The sequence below is a fragment of the Bombyx mandarina genome, chromosome 22 (genome assembly GCF_030267445.1).
Source record: "Bombyx mandarina strain Sakado chromosome 22, ASM3026744v2".
NCBI lineage: Eukaryota > Metazoa > Arthropoda > Insecta > Lepidoptera > Bombycidae > Bombyx > Bombyx mandarina.
The window spans coordinates 1,794,603-1,817,417 of record NC_143228.1 but is presented as its reverse complement, the minus strand read 5'-3'; the positions used below and the strand labels follow the sequence as shown (position 1 = coordinate 1,817,417).

At 35.6% G+C, this 22,815-nt stretch overlaps 1 protein-coding gene across 3 annotated transcripts in view; it reads right to left on the bottom strand.

Moving 5' to 3' along the window:
• Window positions 1-22,815, bottom strand: part of LOC149500281 (netrin receptor UNC5C) — a 185,400-nt gene that overhangs the window by 6,098 nt on the left and 156,487 nt on the right. For 2 of the 3 annotated variants that reach the window (XM_089737023.1, XM_089737022.1), the window contains exons 7-10: window positions 21,608-21,649; window positions 14,560-14,715; window positions 1,394-1,531; window positions 380-515 (exon numbers count right to left, since the gene is read on the bottom strand). In XM_089737023.1, coding sequence (XP_089593149.1) covers window positions 380-515; window positions 1,394-1,531; window positions 14,560-14,715; window positions 21,608-21,649 — 472 coding nt within the window. The remainder of the gene's footprint in view (window positions 1-379; window positions 516-1,393; window positions 1,532-14,559; window positions 14,716-21,607; window positions 21,650-22,815) is intronic. The other variant, XM_089737024.1, reaches the window with a different exon arrangement.

The following is a 22,815-nucleotide window of genomic DNA, read 5'->3' as shown; positions in this document are numbered from 1 at the left end:
CCTAAATAATGAAGGAACGATGTAGAAGAATAAGAATTATTCACTTCAGTGATACAACTCTCAGGAATTCTTGTTGATTGGACATAATGTGAGTTTGCAGTATAGCACGGCTGCCTATTTAGCACGCCTTTTTTGCCTTTGTAGGCAGACGAGCGTACGGCCCGGCCCACCAGATGGTGAGTGGTTACCGTCACCCATGGACGTCAGCATTGCCAGAGAGCCAAGCCACTGCCTACCGAAAATGCCTGCCTACCTGCTTGAAACGGAAGTACGATAATGCTTTTAGACCTTGATTTTTAGAGTCAAATTCGACGGCTGCGTTTGGTAGCCGGCCTATCATTTACAAGTGCAAAATTTTCATATGCTGTGGAAAATTTACCTGTTCGTCAGATGTGGCACATCATAGTGATGTTCGGGTTGGGGATGTTCGTATCTTGGGGGTCTGTGCTGCATTAGATCAGGAGCTAGCGATAAGGACTGCTTCTCCACTGTCGGGTATATTTCTGGTTGGAAATCTGTTGTGAGAAATTAAGAAAATTATAGTACTACTATAAAATACTTTAGAACAATTATTGTGTAACTTGCGGAAGACTGTTTAGGTGCGTTCGATATTGGCCTGGCTGAGTTAGACATACAGACATATTATGTTAGAAAAAGGAAAGACCTAATCATCTTTGTGTTGTTATAAACTCATACAGGTTGTACTTATATTAATTTTTACACCAGCCAATTATTTAGAAATTGAATCAAGTAAATTTTGAGAACAATAAAAAAAAATACACACAGCCCACTTAGTTTCTCACCGGATCTTCTCAGTGGGTAGCGTATCCGATCCGGCGGCAGATTCTGCGTAGTGTTGCTCTTGCTAGGGATAGTGTTAACAACGTCCTCAGATTAGAGCCCCGAGAGCTCACCTAATCGCTTGGTTACGCAGGCATAACCTCTAAAGGCTACCTAAAGCTTACGTAGGAAAAAAAGAAATACACGTGTGGCACTCGGGGACTGCCACGGTAAAGCATTGTATAGCATTTTTTATCAACTTATGCAATTATAATTAGACAATAATAATTTAATATTAAAACAATAATAAAATAAGACCACGCTATATTTATAAACATTAACCAAAGGCAAAACCTGAACGAGACAGAGATGGGCAGACTTTTCATGATGCGCATGCAGCGCGATGTCACGCCGCGCGCTGATTCACAAACACTACACAAGCGCAACGTGTGAATGTGTTGAACGCGAGCTACTTGGTAGGCAGAGTGGGAGGCGTTAGGTTTTATTTTCGTTACGGAATTTTTTGATTCGGTCGCCGCGCTCAAAGCCCCCGATAAAATCTATGCAATAGCTTAACAAAATTGTTAAGCGCAAACAAATAAAATCCAATTACCTGTCCTAGTCATAGTGTACAAAGAATGGTCTCGGGTCTTCCTCTGCAGCAGTTTGTAGACCACGGCAGCACCAGCCAGGAATACGACCACGGCGACGGCGATTCCGATGTACAGAGGGATGTCACTGTGCGCGGCAACTGTTGGAAGGAAGAGCTCTTTGAGGACATTCAAAACGATTCAAAAGAACCTCAAAAAAAGGTCGCCTCGACCAGATACAATATTTACATAAATGTGGTCACAGGAATATCTACAATACATTAAATACATTAAATAAACCCAATACATTAAATAAATTTACTGGTGGTAGGACATCTTGTGAGTCTGCACGGGTAGGTACCACCACCCAGTTTATTCCTGCCGTGAAACAGTATTGTGTTTCGGTTTGAATAACAGGACAACCGTTGTACTGTAAAAACTGAGGCTTAAGAACTCATATCTTGAGGTGGGTGGCGGCATTTACGTCATAGGTATCTATAGGCTCCAGTAACCATTTAACACTAGGTGGGCCGTGGGCTCGTCTACCCAACTAAGCAATAAAAAAAATACAATGAAATTGCTTTCAAGAAAAGGGGAAAATATTGAAAATAGACAAGACATAGATTAGTCGATGTTTAAAAAGTGGTAACAAGGAATTTAAAATCAGCTGATGGATTATGACGATATTGCACTAATGGTAACCAGGGAGCACGGGAGATGTTGGTCAATTGACTTCGCATTACATTACCGGTTTGGTAGGGCAATGAGGTAAATATATTTTTAAGAAATAGAATGGACAAATGATTAATGTTTTATAGCAGTTCCTCAAAAGGTCTACGTAGCACAAACATTCTTTCCGATTATAATAGAACAGACTGTTACAATCTGAGATAAATCGACATATATAATTAAATTAATTAAAAATGATTTACGTAATTTGGACTAACAATGCAAGAACTCTTTACAAAGTTTCAGAATTAAACCTTCGTTTTAAAGAAAGCCCATCTCGTCCTATCCCATAAAAGCGTTCACAATAACCGTAATAAAGTTGGGCATTCACACAAAGACACATAAACAACAAAGTAGCAAAAACTTATTCTCTCATCAGCTTTTATTGCTTCGGAGCTTTCATATTTTTCTTTTAAAGCTCTATGGGAGTGTTCGAAGACAAAAAACGAACTCGAAAGTTATCAGACACCTGCTATTGAGAGTGCGTTGATTTTTATTATTATTAAAAAAAAGTTTGTTTAATACGGTGCAGTTTGTGGTAACTTCAGCACTATTGTATGTGTTTTTTAAGTAACTCAAATCTTTTAAATTATTCTTTGCAATCGTGTAATTCACCCCATTATTGATATTTATATCAAATTAATAACATTACACATAAAATTCATTCAACTAAGTTGATTATAACAATTCTATTATTTTCTCAATCAATTTGGACCGGAATTTGATCAGGTCGGGTTGCTGAGAGGGACCCTACCGCGCTCTTATGAAATCTCCTGGTACGCTAATACTGAGATGCACAGGACCCTGACACGGAAGTCGGCTTGCCGCTAGTAATCGGAAGCAAACGCTTTCGCCTCCAGTTTCCAAGCATTCGTACCATATTCGAGACGTAAAGACTTATCCGACCGCGGCGGGACAACGCAAAGCATCTGTCGCCATGTCTTGTCGACTTCCCCGGATTCACTCTCGGTGCTTTTAGAACCCTCAAGCGCCAGTCAGCGTCCTCGTCGAACTCGTCGATTACGACGAGCGAACCAACCCATAGACACAGCCCACTGAGTTTCTCAACGGATCTTCTCAGTGGGTTGCGATTCCGATCCTGTGGTAGACTCTGCGAAGCACTGCTCTTGCTAGGGCTAGTGTTAGCAACGACACCAGGCTAGAGCCTCGTGAGCTCACCTACCCGTCAGGGCGTAGCTGGAATAGCCCCTTAGGCTACCAACAAATAGGTAGGGGAAAAATGTGACGTGTTTGTGACGTCATAAAAAATAATGTAATATATTATAGCTAATACAATATATTACACTATAGTAAAATAGAAAAAAAAAGTAATAACGATGTAATGATATAACGTGTAAATTTTAATAGTTTAGTCGGCTGCATCTCGATCTACTTGAGCTCCACACAAGGCATTTTTCACAATGATCTATTATACATATCATTATTTTACCAATTACCAAATATATAACTAAACTATTTTACGGGTTCGTTTCGCGAATCCTATTTTTGTATTATTATTTTAAACGTGGTCACGAACCGTTAACAATAAGGGTATTTATTATCTATGCTACTAAGGTGTTATCAGTCGACATAAGAATAATGTGCTAACTGCCGTCTAAAAAAGTAATGTTTATTGATGATTACGTCACTTTGCATACAAAATAACCAAAATTTCTTTAAGCTCCAGGGCACAAAGTTCTAGAATTTACTCTCGTGATCTTCTTTATAAAAAGAAAGAATTAGACGCGGAATTAAAAAAAAAAAAAATTAGTTATAATGTGATCTTTATTTGTCCCTATAGAAACATTAACTAACCTATGTCCCTATTCGAACACATATTACCAAGCCGAGTGTCTAGGAGTGAATTTTAAATATTATTTATGTCATCGCATCACCAGCTTAACGATACGCTCCGAGTTTTAATGACGTTTTTTTTGTGTAATATCGCGTCGTGAATAGGCAGCGTTATTTAACGACCAGTCGACGATGTATGGCGGGTTTTAAATGTGGATTTAAAGGAAACTTTAGGGGCCATCTGTGTATTTTATTTTATTTTGTAACGTGTAATAGCGTGTTATGCGTCCGCTTTTTTATTGGCGGTTAAATAAATATTAAGTGCTCGTGTATGGTAATGTTTCATTAAACTATGCGTGTACTTGTGATACGCCTGGGCCCGATTAAACCATCCTCTTGTATTGAGCATTGGATCAAACGGTAAAACACGTTTTTTTTTTCGTCTAAAACTTCAATTTTTAGACGCTTTATATTAGCTTCAATTGTATGTATGTTTGTAACTGACTCCTTTAGACGCGATTTTGACCCACTTTAAACGGCCAGATTTCATTCAAACTTTGTAGATTTATCGAGAACCGATGACAATTCAATATTAAAAAAAAAAAAAATTCGAAAAATTAAAATTCAACTAAAAAATGAAAAATAAATAATAGTTTAAAAAAACAAAAAAACATGAGGTGCATGGTTTTATTAGTTTTAAATATTTTTCTGACAGATATGAGTAGAAGAATTATTATTTCAATAATATCTTAAAAAGCAACCCACGCTTTTTTTTACAATAAAATATATTTTTTTACACTATTTTCAATTTAAATTTATAAAATTTATTTTCTATTTTTTAGTTGAATTTAATATAAAGCGTGTTTTTTAGTTTTTTTAAACTAATATTATTTATTTTAAAATAACTCATCGAAAAATTTTGTTCGAATTTCGGAAGGTATCTTCACTATCTAAAGTCGCCTCCCTATCTAACCCTTACTATCTGTGTCAAGCACAGTGCGTTTCTCATAGTGATTTATTCCTCGTACTTCCAAACTCTATAACGAACCTCCATGGTTTTATTTTAGGGCTGTGGGATATCTTTCTTGAAACTAAATTCAAAGAGGGTATTTTAGCTAAGTCTCTGAGATTGCTAGTACACTTCAAGACAAGTCCTCAGATATTCAGAGAAGACAAATTAGTATTGTTATAACAGCGATTATTATATATTCTTTTTTGGTATTTTATGACCTGGTAACTAAGACCTTTAGGTCAAGGCTTATTTTAATTTATATTTTTATTTTTATGAAAATTGATAATATGAAGTGAAATGAAATGAGATGAAATGATATCGTATGAAATGTAATCTCAGTAAAATGGTGGTCATTTACTGACACTTTTTCAGTGGACTTTTTGGAGGATCCCGAGAAGTCACGTTCAGCGGCTTTGTTTGATTTTCCCACATTTGTGCACTTTCACAGATATTAAACAGTTAATAAACCAACGTTATTAAACATTTAAGCCTGAAGAAACACTATAAAGACAAAATAAAACAAATCACACAACTTCACTCCTCGCATTCCCGCCAAAAAGTCCGATTATTACATTGAGTAGGTACGATTGTGAAGATACATATCTATTCCGAATACTTAATCGAGACTTGCTTGTAAATTTTTATAGGATCGATATTCAATCGGATCTATGCTTCGTTTAGAATAAAAAATCTTATACTAATTGATCTAATTATAATCTATAATAATATGTCAAGCCTGCAAGGTAATCTATACATCGATCTGGATAAGTAATTTTTGCAATATTATTATTTATCTAAATGCTTATAATAACTAATCAATAACATTTAGCTACATACAAATTTTCAAATAATATTTTATCTGTGCAGTGTTAATCTGTGATGGAATGAATGGAGTCATCGCACCCAATACACAGATAACAATCTCGAGCTGAACAGCTAATTAAAAACAGTGTTAGCTCGCGTCCGCACGTCACATCCTGTTAGTAAATTCATTCATTCCGCCCCGATACCATCGATTTATGCCAAACGATGTTGAAAATAAAATGTATTAAATAAATAAAAAAATTTAGCTTGTTAAAAAATAAAGAGAACTTATTATGATAGAATAATATAATAGAAGAAGATGTTCTTTTTTTTGTCCACCATTTGTGTAAACCGAAGAAAATACTATGCTTTCCTTTGATACAAATTACAGAACTGTTATAGAATATTACAATATTTTCGGGGAGTAAAAATTACAAATTTTGGAAATTTCCTTAAATATCTATATTATTATATTTGCTCACTTTATATCGAGATGGAAATAATTTGTTAATAACGGCACGTCTTATAGGTACTTTAACCTATAGACTCAACGAATAATGTGTATACCTACAAAAGGTAATAAAGTTTTACAGTGTGGGATAATGTAAAGAAAGGGAAGCGATATGAAAAATAAAACAAACTTATCTCATTAATAAATTACACTAAATAGCATTACACTAAAGTTTGTATATAGCGTTTTTTAAATTCAGATGGGAGACATTTCATAGTACTAAGTAAATTACCATTTATGGGCTATGGATTATTGAATTGGAGCGCGAACACATTCAATAAATGGGTCTATTTAACGTACAATTTAGCGTTAACCACTGCGCGGCGCTGCTAGCCGCTAGTTACTTATAAATCAAACGAGAACGGACTTTGATGGTACTATAAAGACTAACCATAAAGAAAATCTCAACAAAACGTTTCCAGAAAACCATTAAATTCGGTGGAGTCAATGTTAATTTTATAAGTCATTTGTCAAATGCACAATAGAGTTCCGCGGAGGCTGTAAAGATGCTATTACAAGACTTTACGTGACATTTAGTTATCTATCTGCTTTATGTTACTCAGCTGTATTAAACTTTCTCATCGAAAATAACAACACAACTATCTTAGTGAGAGGCATACCGATCCGGAGATCTCAGTTTTCCTACTCCTTAGTTGTGGCTGTCTGTCCAGAAGCATTTAGTAATGCCTCAAAAAAAAAAAGCAATCCGACTTTATTGGTTGCTCTGATCCTGTGACGCGATAGTCTGTATTAATTAGATAGTCTGTATTAAAAGGACTTTTTGGCGGGAACGCGAGGAGTGAAGTTGTGTGATTTGTTTTATTTTGTCTATTTAGTGTTTCTTCAGGCTTGTGTAATAACGGTGGTTTATTAACTTTTTAATATCTGTGAAAGTGCACAAATGTGGGAAAATGAAACAAAGTCGCTGGACGTAGCTTCTCGGGATCCTCCAAAAAGTCCACTGAACAAATCTCAGTAAATGACCGCCATTTTACTGAGATATATATGTCATCCCATATCATCTCATTTAATTTCTATCCAGTTGATTGCGGTCTCAAATAAATCATCTTCATTTCATTTCATTTCACTCCATAATAATATCATTTTTCATAAAAATTAAAATATAAATTAAAATAAGACTTGACCTAAAGGTCTTAGTTACCAGGTCATAAAATCCCTTATATTTATATTAAAATGAGATAACGTTCCGTCAATAGGTTTCTTTAAGTTAACAATGGCACTTGTAAAAACGTACAATCCTGTTTTATATTTTCCTTGCTCGTGCCAAAACGAAGTTCGAAATAAAATTCTTATGTCAACACCAGGTCATTTGTGGCCTCATCCACCCGTCGATTCAATAAACAAATAGAAATGAGCATTTATAGGTGTCAATACCGAGCATTAGTTTTGACACGAGATCATCATCATCATCATCTTTAGTCCACAGTCGTCCACTGCTGGACAAGGGCCTCTCCCAATCCACACAACTAACCGCGGTCGTCAGATTTCCTCATCCACCTCCTGCCGGCCACTGTTCAGAAGTCATCGCACCACCTAGTCAGGAGGTGACCAACGTTAAGTCTCCACTCGAAAGCCTGTCTACTCCAGCATATATGACCAGATCACTACCACTTCAGCTTGCTGACTCTTTGAGCTATGTCGATGATTTTAGTTCTCTGTCTGAATGACCATGACATGGGATCAACCCAATGAAAAATAATTTGTTTTTTATTGCTTAGATGGGTGGACGAGCTCACAGCCCACCTGGTGTTAAGTGGTTACTGGAGCCCATAGACATCCACAACGTAAATGCGCCACCCTCTTTGAGATATAAGTTCTAAGGTCTCACGTATAGTTACAACGGCTGCCCCACCCTTCAAACCGAAACGCATTACTGCTTCACGGCAGATATAGGCAGGGTGGTGGTACCCACCCGCGCGGACTCACAAGAGGTCCTACCACCAGTAATTACGCAAATTATAATTTTGAGGGTTTCATTTTTATTACACGATGTTATTCCTTCACCGTGGAAATCAATCGTGAACATTTGTCGAGTACGTATTTCATTAGTAAAATTGGTACCCGCCTGAGATTCGAATACCGGTGCATCGCTCAACACGAATGCACCGAACGTCTTATCCGTTAGGGCACGACGACTTTGAAATTCGACGAAATCTTCGACGATTCGCCAACAAAAGCATTATTTCTAATATTCCCAGTAACCAGTAGTCATTTGTATGATTACAAATACGTCGATGCAACTTTCAATGAGCAAAGCCGAGAAGCAGTCATTCAACTCACAGGCAATGGCGCAACACCGCAGTAAAACGCACTTCACATCAATAAAACTCGATAAATAAACAAGCTTCTAACCACCGCAATGTTTATGACGATATGTTTCAAATTCAATAAATCATCTGACGTCCGCTACTTCGCTGCGTAATACTTATGCGGTTTCCATGCAATCCAGAAACCGCATAAACCCTTACAGGTCTTACAGCATGGTCATCATTTTTTTAAATATCCTTGTTGTTGAAGTGCTGGTGTTATAAAACAGTGTGTTTCCATAGATCGGAAAATCCTCATAAATTCGAAATATCTAATCTGAACTTAAAGTGAAAATAGCGAAATCAATTACTAAACTATTGTTTACTACCGTAGCAAAAGATACATAAGAACTGAAAGTGCTCGCAGGATAGTGGATTATTGAGAAATATTTTTCAATTTAATTACTACACAAAATAACTAACCTAAAATATATTCTTAGTTTGTTAGCTTATAGATTAGGTACCAGGTGGCACATAAAGAGGCATATTTGTTCGTAAAAAACACATTCTTAGTTATAAGCAAATGCTTAGTTTTTAGGTTAGTTATTAAATATCTTACACCCAGATGTTGATACTAAATAGTATCATTATAATTTATATTATCAGTATGGGGTGCTACGGTACCACAATCGAAGTTCGAATCAACATCTGCGTGTAAGATATTTAATAAATAATCTAAAATATATTCTTAGTTTGGTAGCTTATAGATGAGGTACCAGTTGGCACATAAAGAGGCACATTTGTTCGTAAAAAACACATTCTTAGCAAAAAGCATTTAGTATCATTATAATTTATATTATCAGTATGGGGTGCTACGGTACCACAGTCGAAGTTCGAATCAACATCTGTGTGTTAAATATTTATCGTTAGTGATACATAAATCTACTATTTTAAGTTTACTATATTACTATAAGCTACTATATTACTATTTTAAGGTCATTGACCACGGAACGACCTTTTGTGAAACTTAAAAGAAATGATAGTATCTCATATACTACTCAGATCAGACTTAAGGTACTCTGGTCACATGAAAATGAAAACCACGTAAGTTCCACATTGAGTTGTTTTATACATAATATAAAAAATAAATAAATTAGGAAATCTTATCAGTACAGTGTTTATTAGTGGTAGGACCTCTTGTGAGTCCGCACGGGTAGGTACCACCACCCTGCCTATTTCTGCCGTGAAGCAGTAATGCGTTTCGACTTGATGGGTGGGGCAGCCGTTGTAACAATACTTGAGACCTTAGAACTTAAATCTCAAGGTGGGTAGCGCATTTACGATGTAGATGTCTATGGGCTCCAGTAACCACTTAACATCAGGTGGGACGTGAGCTCGTCCACCCAACAGAGCAATAAAAAAAAAACTTTTGTATTTGTCAGCACGAAATTATCGCGATCACAGATAGGATATTCGATTGTGATTCACGCACCCTTGTCGCAACAGAAACTTGGTAGGAGGCCTTGCGGAATTAAATTCTCCGAAAGCCTTTGCTAATGCAAAATCAACTCTACGCCCTATTCATAAAGACAGCATTTCTGTAGATGTAATTCTAGAACATGCGAATGCAGTTCGCGATCACCCGCTGCGTTCACTCAACAAAATCACAACAAATCATTTACGGAACCCACCTCCCGTAATGACGGGCGCATTGCATACAAATATGGCTTCACTTGTATTTGTTTATAAATTATTTATACGAAAGAATTCAATTAAGGTATCGCAATCATTCATATTGTGACTAAAATTGCCAACGGGAAATTAAATGTTTGTATCCGATTCTCACAATAAATAAAAAAACGATTTAGAATTTATCATTTAAAAAATCGTGTCGTAATAATCTATTATGGAATACAAAGATGGAGATTTTGATGCAAATGTAAATGTATTTTGGGTACGAGAAAGTTTCTTTAAAAACGTTGCATGCGTCACGAAATTCATTTAACTAATGAAAATTTATGTCCGTAATCGATTCGTAATGATTCTCACGAAGATTACGTGCTGGATTAACATACTAAAACATTCGACCAATGTACGTTAAATTTTAAATAGATCGATAATCAGATCCAACGCTATGACGTAAGAAGAAAAATAATGATTGCATATATAGAAAAAATATAATATTGCTTGTAGCGTTAAGTATTTTTCTATTGCACTAGATCAGTAGATCATTGCCCATTCGGTATTAGGTAATTACTGAAGCCCGTAGATATTCCAAAGCTGTAGCAAGTTGACGCATGGGGTCCAAATCTCAATATTATTTTATAAAAAACCCATCTTTCGAACCACATGATTGCTTCTAGGCATAATTCTAAAGTCCGTGCGAGTTTATACTAAGCACTACCACTAAAGTTACGGAAACAGAATGAACATTAATAAACTTGTTTTTTTGCTTAAATTGTACTGGTGGTAGGACCTCTTGTGAGTCCGCACGGGTAGATACCACCACCCCGCCTATTTCTGCCGTGAAGCAGTAATGCGTTTCGGTTTGAAGGGTGGGGTAGCCGTTGTAATTATACTGAGACCTTAGAACTTAAATCACAAGGTGGGTGGCGCATTTACATTGTATATTTTTTTATTTTTTTTTATTGTCTTTGTAGGCAGACGGGCATACGGCCCACCTGATGGTGAGTGGTTACCGTCGCCCATGGACTTCAGCAATGCCAGGGGCAGAGCCAAGCCGCTGCCTACCGCTTAATACTCTCCATAAGCCTCGTTTGAAGAAGGACATGTCATAGCGCTCGGGAAACACAAGATGTCATATGCTCCAGTAACCACTGAACACCAGGTGGGCTGTGAGCTCGTCTACTATCTAAGCAATAAAAAAAAAAAACAAGACTTTTTCCTTCTTTTAAGGAATCGCAAATCCATTTCCCATTTTAAGATTAATCCGTAAATTCAAAAGTCTAATATCACTAAAATTTTTGAGTAGCGCATTTCGAGGTTCGGAACTCGACAAAAGATGAAAAGGCGCTATAAAATTTCACCGTTTCCCCTTTGTGAGTTGGCAATTAGGCTAATGAAGTGGTACCAGCGGGCGGCGCGAATGAATGGTCCTACAGAAGTTCTTAGCATTCAGACCTCACCTTTCATGTGGGTAATTTACTGATGATCCAGATTCTACTGGTTCACGTGTAAAGCCAAGATAAACAAATTCTTAGTGTACTCAGACTATGAATACTTTTATAAGATAAAATTGTAGTAGGTTTTCGTTGATTTTAATTTCACTAGTTTTTTTTTTGTAATATAGTGATACCTATAGAAGGCTTTAAAGCAAATCAGGGCCAATAGATCGTTTTGAGCCATCAATAGAACTTATGCGTCACGAATAAAGTAAACTAAATTACATTTGCATGTACACATTCAAATATTTTCAAGATTCAGTCGATTATTAATGAAATATCGTAACTTAGAAATAGAAAATTTAGCTTTTTCATATTCATTTTATTAGTATATTATCCTAATATACCGAACACTCTCCATCTTTGGAATTTGCCGAATAAAACTGACTTTAGCAATAAATAAAAATGAATCTGCAATCAAATTTAAACAAAAGCAATTTATAAAAAATACACCACAGACGAATGTGTTTGTCGATTGAGAATTAATTTGGCGTTGATATCGACAGAATACGTTACTTAGAAACCTTGGAACAAATTAAATAACTCAAAATATCTATAGCCATACATCAAATGTTCGATAAACAGGAATTGAAAATTGAAACCGAATGGGTACGACGGAAAATGATTTATTAGCACTATAAACAAAATATGAACTAAATCATTTTCAATTCGGAGATTGCTTTTAGACCGCCAGGGGAGTTACAAGCTTGAAAATGTATGGCCGATGGTATTATATACGCGTTTCTATCGTCCACCATCATACTTAATGGGTTGTCATGGTACAAATGATCTGTTTGTGTATAAGTTAGATTGTATTTGTTTATGAATCTCGCTGTGGCAAGAAAATATTTATGTAATTATGGAAACAAATACACGCACCTTGTTAGGATGGGATCGGATACATTTAAGTGTCCGTTAATAAGATAATTAGTTAGCTTGTTGCTACTGTGATATTCACATTAAAAGATAATTTTAGTATACAAAATAGCTTTAAAACGCCAATCAAATAGCTAGCTGGTGCAGAGTTAGGTTAAGGTGCTTAATTAATTTTTAAATGGGTTTTTTGGTCAAAAGAGATCCTTTTCAAAATACTGACTATGGTTCTGCAATTTGATCATCTACAGAGAACTTAACCAATACAATCGAACAATTAAATTGAAATTACCTAAATCCCTTTTATAATCCATTAAATTTTACCTCAAAACTTCTTAAGATCCCCGTAAAATTTTAGTCCCTCGTATATATTTAGACGATATGATACGACCCAGATGGTCGCGGTTCTCGATTTTAGTATCTCGAATCTTTTTAACGCGACCACCTAATTCTGGTCTCCATTTCACCTCTGCCCTACTTCCAGGTCCTTAACGCTTGTGGAGGTCAAGATAATTTAGTCAAGGCTCACAACCGATAGCTTGTTATGAAGCGACCAGTCCATGTTACATTTCATAGTTATGGACGAGCGAGGAAAAGGAAGTATATATTTAGTCGGTACCGCATCTGGTCTGAAACTCGTTTCATAGAATCACAGTTAATTAACATGTCCCTTACAGAGAACATTTTCATAATTTGTAATTCCCTCGTGACAGTAAATCGTGAAGTTTTAGCTGAAACTTCATTTAAGTTTGTCTTGTATCTGGGTCGTGTTAGTGTTATACAGATGAAATATAGTGTCAATTAAGGATTATAAATGTAGCCGACGGAAATGGTTGAATATTATGGAGAGTGTCATGATTATTAGTGAGATTATTTCTGTATACTGTCACCGAGACGTTAGAAAGTTGACACTTTGAAATAACAGATATAGATGAGGTTAAAATAAAGGTAATTATGATGAGCATTAATAGACTTTTAGAAGTCACAATATGATCTCCTATGATTTTAATTTTTGGAACGATGCGGAGGGGTACCCTAACCGGGAAAAAACGTCCGTAACGTAAGATTTGTATTAGTAATACACACAGTGTACGACTTAACTTTGTAATAACGTACAAAAAATAACATATTTTTTTATAATTCATTGACTACGATCTCAGAGCGTTCGTTTGCGCAATACACTAATTCTTATGCAAACAACCATGAATGAAGTGTACCACAATAAGTTCGCACGTTACCGAATGACCGTGGGTTGTTGCGAAACCTCCAGTTTTATTTTCTTTATACCTCGAATAGAACTTAAAATTAATATTTTTATAATAAGGAACTTCGTTCCTATCCAGTGTTTCACGACACCACACATTTTTTTGTGTTTTACACAGATTTATGATAATTATAGGCTGGTCCGTCAGTTCAGGTTTTAAAATATTAAAATCAAGTATTAAAATCACCGACACAGCTCAAAGAATCGGCAATTTGAAGTAGCAGTTATCTGGGCGTATATGCCGTAGAACCGACGATCGCTGAAGCCAATGCGTTCTTGAGTGGATACCACGCAAATGCAACGTGGGAAGGGTTCGGCTAGTAGACCTTCGTAGTAGACCTTCGAAGGGCAGACGGCAAGAAATCGATGGGGCTTAGTGTGGAGATTGGGAGAGGCTTATGTCCAGCGATAGACAACTGGGTTGATGATGATGATCATGCTGAGTATTGTTAGTATGAGACTGCAAAGTAAGTTATTTGTTAATAGTGTGATATCTGAGTAAATTTATAGTTTTACTAGCGACGCGCCCTCGCTTCGCTTCGGAAACTGTAATCTATTGTTGATTTATCCACTATTTAATGGATGTTATTATACATATTAACCTTTCTCTTCAATCACTATCTATTAAAAAAAACCGTTCAAAATCTGTTGCGTAGTTTTAAAGATTTAAGCATAAATAGGAACAGACAGATATAGGGACAAAGAAAGCGACTTTGTTTTATACTATGTAGTGATATTAAGCCAAGTACCTACCTCCATGAACTCCACAGTAGTCTCCAACGCAATCGGCGTGTTGCGCGTGTGCCCCGGAACAAGGTGTATCACCGGTGCAAGATCTTCGTCGAATCTGCCGGCAGTCTGCACCGCACACTGACCACTCCGACCAAGCCCCCCATCGTCCAGAGAGTGCTGGAAGAAATATTATATTGAAAATTCTATTCGAAACTCAAAAATAGGCATCAAAGTCTCCTAGTCGTTTTGTTCAGTTTTTATGATCTTGAACTGGTGGAAGGCCCTCTTGTTAATCCGCGCGGGTAGGTACCACCGCCCTGCTTATTTCTGCCGTGAAGGAGTAATGCGTTTCGGTTTGAAGGGTGGGGCAGCCGTTGTAACTGTACTAGAGACCTTAGAACTTATATCTCAAGGTGGGTGGCGCATTTACGTCGTAGATGTCTATGAGCTCCAGTAACCATTTAACACCAGGGGGGTGTGAGCTCGTCCACCCATCTAGCAATAGTAATAAAAAAATAATCTTTAATAGCTAAATAAGTAGATCCGTCGTATGGATGATGCAAAATGATTGATTTACACCTCATCGCGATTAGAATACGATAAATTTATGTAAAATATAACACAAGCAATTCAACTCTCCGCTTATCTCCGCTTAGGTATATGCGCAAAATTTCCTGTTTTAGTTTTAACTTTAACTTTACATTTTTATTGACTATGAGTTTGTGGTATTTTAGTTTATTGATCTTTAAGCTATCTAAATACAATTACTTGACATCAAATATAAAACTTGCAAAGCATTTTTACTGAACCACTTAAGCGTTAAGCTTTTGAAAAGTGCTGCTTGTATTATTGACAAACGATTTGCATACAAAGAGCTCTTCTGTATGATTGTCACATGTCGTCGTAAGATTATTATTTTAAGATGACATTTGCAGATATGCGATCGTGTTTTAGGACTGTTTTAACTGTATTTCATTTTAAATTTGAAATCTTTTGACTTTTTCCTTCTCTATTTAGCGTATCTACGGTCTAAATATAATATCGTGCAAACAAAACATCTAATGCATTAAGGTTGGGGAGATTTTTATAAACGACGTTTTCTTAACTACTTCAAACCGCTGGAACTATTTGTCGGCTAAAATGGATGCCGCCGCCTATCATAAGATCAATTCAATGGAAATAATTCAAACTGGGATGCATGGTTCTAGTACAAAAAGAAAGTGAAAATTTCTGTGCTCACGAAAGGACTTTGATGGCAATTAGTGATACTGAGGATTACTGGTGGTAGGAGGTCTTGTGATTCTGCGGGTGTATACCCTGCCTATTTCTGCCGTGAAGCAATAGGTAGTGTGTTTCGGTTTGAAGAGTGAGGCAGCCGTTGTACTGTAAAAACTGAGACCTTAGACCTCATGTCTCAAAGTGGATGGCGGCATTTACGTAGGTGACCACGGGCTCAGGTAACTACTTAACACCAAATGGGCCGTGAGCTCGTCCACTCATATAAGCAATTTTAAAAAAGAGTTGACATTATCAAAAACAAGCATTAAAGCTACCTACTATAACAAATTTCGATAGTTTATATAATATTAAAATTATCTATACATCTGAATAATTCTAACCTATTGTTTATTTTCACAGATGTCTACTATAATTTTTTATATTATCGCCATGTATTAACTTTATCACAGCTACGTACTTCTTGAATCTTTCACTTCATCAACGAGGGTTAATTGGAAGAGATTGCCTGCTTGGCGTTAAGTTAGGCTTTGCACAATATTTTTGTGTACTAAAGAACTTTCAATCAATCAATCAATCTTTATCAAAAATGATGATGAGTCGCACACGCTCGATTCGAAATGACACGTTAAGGCTTCGAACATCGCTGACTTCAAAAAGTCTTGATCATACTCGTGCAAAAAAAACATTGAGCATAAAAGCTAAAGTATTTTTTTATTACAATTTTACTTTTGAGACACTTAAGTAAATATGTATGTTATTTTTTAAAATGCAGTTATTTCATATATTTTTAGTCAAAGCCTTTAAATGTTGATTTGACTAACAGCTACTTAAATTAGATGTATAAGTTTGTTCAAAGTTTTAGATTTTAATTATATCGAAACAAAGTCCTGAAATTTATTGTTATTTTCTGATTGGTAGTTTTATTTTCATACGCGTTTCATTAAATTCCTTTTTTTAAATTAATTAAATCGGAATAGTCTGATCGAAATACGTAAAATAGTGGTATTTTACTAGCACATTAATTATTTTCATATACACTAAGAATACAAATATCATTAATACAGTGCATAATATACAATTTTTTTTAATTATTAAATTAGCTTTTAAATTATTTTCTTGCTTTGCTGCGACTGTTGTATTGTAATATGTCAATTCGCCGATAGTATTCACTCACTATGTTTATGTATTATGTGGGTAATGTTATTACCACCAGTTACTGGTGGTAGGACCTCTTATGAGTTCGCGCGGGTAGGTACCACCACCCAGCCTATTTTTGCCGTGAAGCAGTAATGCGTTTCGGTCTGAAGGGTAGGGCAACCGTTGTAGTTATACTGAGACCTTAGAACTTATATCTCAAGGAGGGTGGCGCATTTACGTTGTAGATGTCTATGGGCTTCAGTAACCACTTAACACCAGGTGGGCTGTGAGCTCGTATACCCATCTAAGCAATAAATAAATAAATAAAAATTATATTCCATTAAGCTTATCTGAAAATCAAACAAGTTAATCTAAAGTATCGACTCAGTCTAAAAAGCTTCGCGGAAATGCTTGTTTAATGATAAAGCTCACAAAACAAACGAACACGCAAACAGGCAGGTTTCCATTTTCTTAAGTAGAAACGAATAGGGCGTTTCAACATTTAAATATGCCCGCACCGTTTCCGATTATTAATCGCACATCTAATTATAAATTAACAAGCTTCTATAAATTGAAATTAAAATATATGACCGCGTTGACCGTAACAGCCCTAACATGCGAGCGAATCATAAATCACATGTTTTTTACAAAAGAAATAATAGAGTCCCGGTGTTTGTGCTCGGATGTCGTCGAGTCTAAAGCACGAGAATTAGCGGTTTTAGCGATTTCCGATCCGGTGGTAGATTCTGCGAAGGCACTGTTCTCTCTAGGGCCAGTGTTAGCAAATTCTTTTAGCCTACCAGCTAGAGTGTAGCTGGAATAGCCCCTTAGGGCCAGGCTACCAGCGAATAGTAGTGGTTTGAAATTTATAAATTGAAAACAAAGGATTGTGACAATAATCGTGACAACAATATTTTTTTGTATACTCTTATAATATTCTAATAATATTCTTATGATAGTGAAAATCTATGAAAGTATAATTAAAGGCTGTTTCTTGATAAGCCCAACATTTGAGAACAATTTACAATTTTTTTTAAATATTCGCAATTATCCCGATGCGGTTTTTAAGGACAAAGAAAATGAGTATATACTCTCTTTGATACGGACAAACTTTAAACAAAATAAAACAAAAAAGTTCCAATAATGTATTTTGAATTAAATATTGAAAATTATTCTACAAGCTAAAGACACGGTGAATAATGATCGTTATAATCGTCAAATGTAAAGTACTAGTTCTCGAGCTGCGTCACACTGAGAAATATTTATTGTAAAAGAGTTCAATGCTAAAAGTAAAAAAAAACATACTATTTTAAAATGTCAGTGTGGCAAGATTGATGGGTGCAATCTTGCTTGTATACCAGCAAAATTTGATAAAAAAGAAGAAGAATTTGAAAGAGATACATTTGTGTTTATTTAAAAACAAAATTATAATCGTCCATACTTGGGCCATACAATAACTCTCCCTTCATACACATGTGTGGGTGTAGTACGCATATTAAACTACGACAGTGTGCAACATTTCTTATTAATTAATGCGCACACGCATAAATCAGTCGAGGTTCGTTAGAGGAGATGCGCCGGGGCTGCCAGCCTCCAAGCAAATATTGACTGTTTGATAACTTTAACTTAACTATGTTTACATAATGTCGTGTGAGCAATCAATTACTTTTATCGCGTGAATTTACTATGGTATAAATTTTGTTCAGATTATGGCAACACTTGTTTAAGCACATATAGTTTTTGTTTGTTCCGATGCGAGATTTCAAAGGGTTAAGATACCTCAATGTATTGGTGGCTTCAAATGAGATAAGTTAGATGATGATTTTTTTACCTATTAAGACCAAAGTTAATATAGTCGTGTGTTATACGTATTTGACAGTGCAATGCCATTAACGTTTTTGTAAACAGAGATCGCAAATTCCTTTAAAAATTAGTAGCATTCCGACGTAACATTCGACGAACCAAATACTTTGAATAATTTCAAGCATCTGGTAACCCACGAAAAATACCTATGTTTTTAGTCTCAAACAACGTTGTTTAAAAATGTGAAGAATTTGAATGAATTTCGCTTGCGTAGCGTAGCGTGCCTTTGGTAAGTGTTGCCGAAGCTTTCCAAAAATTCTCCCAAAATGGTCGTTTTGTGTTTATTACCGTAATAAAATATAATGAGGCGGTTGTGGTTATAGTTATTTATGGTTTCGTTCTTTATAAAATGATTTGCTAGCTTTTCGTTTGAATTTAAACAAACTGTTAAGTGGTCACTGGTTTCTACATTAAGAATCTATAGGCAGCTTAGTACCTGCATGGGTTAATTCTGAAAATACACTAGTATTTCTGTTTGGCACAAGCATTCACGATTTTTGACTTTTTCTCTATGGCCAGAGAGAGCTATTTCACGTTACAACTGCAACTTCAACCCACACAAGATAGGCGACGACTTATAAGTTATATTGTGTAAATTATCTGACCATCTACGCAAAAAACCAGCTGGCCCACGCAGAGTATTTCATCAGATTAAATCAGTACAAAGTTCAAAACTGGACATTAGAGAAATCAAGTTGTAAATCCATGCTTTCCTAATTGAATGTTATACGTGCGACCGTTTTTAGGATGTCGGGATCCAAAGAGAAAGACAAGAACAAACAAAAATAAAAGCGTTTGCTGCAAAAAGTAGACCTTAACTACGCGTTTTTTGGTCTTAAGGAGTACAAAACGCAAAATCACACAAATCTCACTTACAATTAATATTTATATCCTGAATTTTGTCAAGTTAGAAGCAGGCCGACATGTGTTTTCAATTAGTGTACACAACGGCTTGAAACTGCCTCTTGATTGGAGTTTATTGTCTACTAGGTTGGTCTCTTTAATATGGTACGATACACATTGTCGTGTTGCTCGTTTAGCTATTTAAGCGACAATATATTAATCCATAGACACAGTCCACTGAGTTTCTCGGCGGATCTTCTCAGTGGGTCGCGCTTCCGATCCGGTGGTAGGTTCTGCGAAGCACTGGTCTTGCTGGGGCTAATGTTAGCAAAACTCCGGTTTGAGACCCGTGAGCTTACCTACATATTAGGGCGAAGCTGAAATAGCCTCTCAAGGCTATCAGCATAGGTAGGAAAAAAAAGACCATATAAGAAAGATGTAAACATATTACTATAAAATATTAGGTATTTTAGCTAATTCTGCTACTTTTATTTTAGAGAGCAAAAAGTAGCAGATATCATATTAAGCCTTAATATGTTCTTCCCAATATTCTTTTTAATCTCTCCTTTTTCTAATACTAAGTATTACAAGGAACCTATCTCCATAATATTAAAATAAAAACCAATGAAATTTTCATCAGTAAGTCATACAAACGTTACAGCTGTGTGTCACGAATAAATTACGTTCCTTATAATCTTTGATGTGTCTAGTTTACGACCATTCAGAATTAAAAGGCGGGATTTTTACGACTAAAATACGCCTTGAAAGTATTGTATGTACGATTTTAGTCCACGTGCTTTTTGTGCTTACTATTTTATTTTATCGGTGCACTTCAGTTGTAATTGCCTGAGCTGTGGTATTATTATGTGAACTGGATGATAGTGCTGGTAGTGTGTCTGTGTTTAATTTTTTAATAGAACTAAGTGGGAGAAAAGGCTGAAGACTGACCTGGTGTTAAGTGGCTCGCGCAGGCCTTAAGGTATGAGATCTCAATTATACTGTGCTAACTTTTAAGTGCGCCTTCAGTTACGTCAGTGTGGAAAGGCAAAATCTATACTAATATTATAAAGAGGAAAGATTTGTTTGTTTGTTTGTTTCGAATAGGCTCCGAAACTACTGGACCGATTTGAAAAATTATTTTTCCATTAGAAGCCGACATTGTCCCTGATGAACATAGGCTACTTTATTTTCATTTTTTTTATTTTATTTTTTTGGTTTCATGTGTGTTTTAATGTTTCCGAAGCGAAGCGAGGGCGGGTCGCTAGTCTTTATTATAAAGTAATGTTGTATTTTTTGTAAATCAAAGATACTCTACCTCCTTCTCTATACCTCTGGGGATGTGCAAAATTTCATCATAACCGGTTCAGTAGTTGAAATGTAAGATTGTACAAAAAAAACTCACTTTCGCATTTACAATACTTAAGGGTACTATGAATACAGGCTATAATTAAAGAATAGAATTTAATCCTTTCAATCCTAGAACAGCTAATCCAAAGCAAACATTGCCAGGATCGTTGTGCCTATTTTTCCGGATATATTTTTATTTGTCCTATTTGTCCGTCTTCAAACGAGGCTTGTGGAGAGTATTAAGCGGTAGGCAGCGGCTTGGCTCTGCCCCTGGCATTCTTGAAGTCCATGGGCGACGGTGACCACTCACCATCAGGTGGGCCGTATGCTCGTCAGCCTACAAGGGCAATAAAAAAAAAATTGGATATGCCCCCTCCTTCCAATCAATCAAAATCAAATTAGGGTACACTTTCAGTAGTTTCAGTATTGTGAGTGCAAGCTGCGGGTTCTACAGAAACCGAGACTACAACGACCATATTATTCATAAATTTTACCATTTTAATACACAGTCATAACTTATGTACCTGTTTACAAGAGCTTATATTAATAGACAAGATCTCAGAAGACTTACGCTGTTTTGTCTATTTTAAAATAGACACGTGACACTTTCAATGCTTCAAACAACACTTGGAAGACTTACCGATTAATAATTGTTGTGTATTATGAAGATCCATGTATCCCTCTTTAGCAGCGTTAACAAAAAAACAGATTAACTTTCACAAAATTTGGTCACGCAAAATCTTCATCACACTAAATCATTTATAGTTGAACAAGTTATAATAATGTGTCCAAAAACATTAAAACATTTAATATTATACCTTACGCTGTTGTTAATAAGAGCGATGTGAGATTATATGCGTGCTGTCTTATTGTAAAGAGTTTGGAAAAAAAAGAAATCTGATTACACTACGCTCTTTGTTATATTATTAAGAGAATAATGAGAATCCAACAAGTTTTCTGTGGAGTAGATGTTCATAGACCCTTTTAAAACATTCACGCATTCAATAACCGAAACTAGACAGAAACTCTAAGCTAGTTCTGCTTCAAATGTAATGATGAACATTCCTATATATCTTTTAAAATTAGTTTATACTATAATGACTATGAGCAGAATAATCAAGTCTGCAATACGATGTACCAACCAATAATTAATTTAATACTGTCACCGTGTTAATTTTGAAAATTGACATCGTGTGTTCCAAGTTTAAATTAACTTTTTATTTGGCATGGAATACAAAAGGCTTTACAGAATCCCATAATAAGCATTGGAAATATACTGTCAATGGGCCTAGGTAAAGCAAAACGCAATATCCAAGCCTCAATTGCCCTTTACGTAAATATTCAACTCAAAAAAAAACATGTATACATAATAACTTTGAACTTTCTTTGTTTTTAAAATAACTTACTGAAAAAAAAACTCTATGGCAGTAAGTAGAATAGCTTTGTATTCATCAAACGCAATGTGTAATCGATTATCATTCAATGAAATTCGGCCCTGATTACCGATTGGCATATTCATTAATTATTTAAATACTCATTTCATTTAGGTTAACTGTATTACAAAAGAATTGAGTATCGTTGTGATTGTATTGAAACATTTCATGCTATAACGTGCCAACAATGTTTATTGAACATAATAACTAAATTATTTTTAGTATTTTGTTCGATTTTCACATATCGTAGAAAAAATTAGAACTACTTTTAGGGGTGAATTTTAGAGGTTGATTGATTTAATTTATTTTTAGAGGTCAATCTACAGTTGATTGCCTTAATTTACAGTCGCTCGTGACCAGAAAAAGTATTCGAAGCGTCGGATATAACACGATGACAATAAAAAACGGAAGCCTA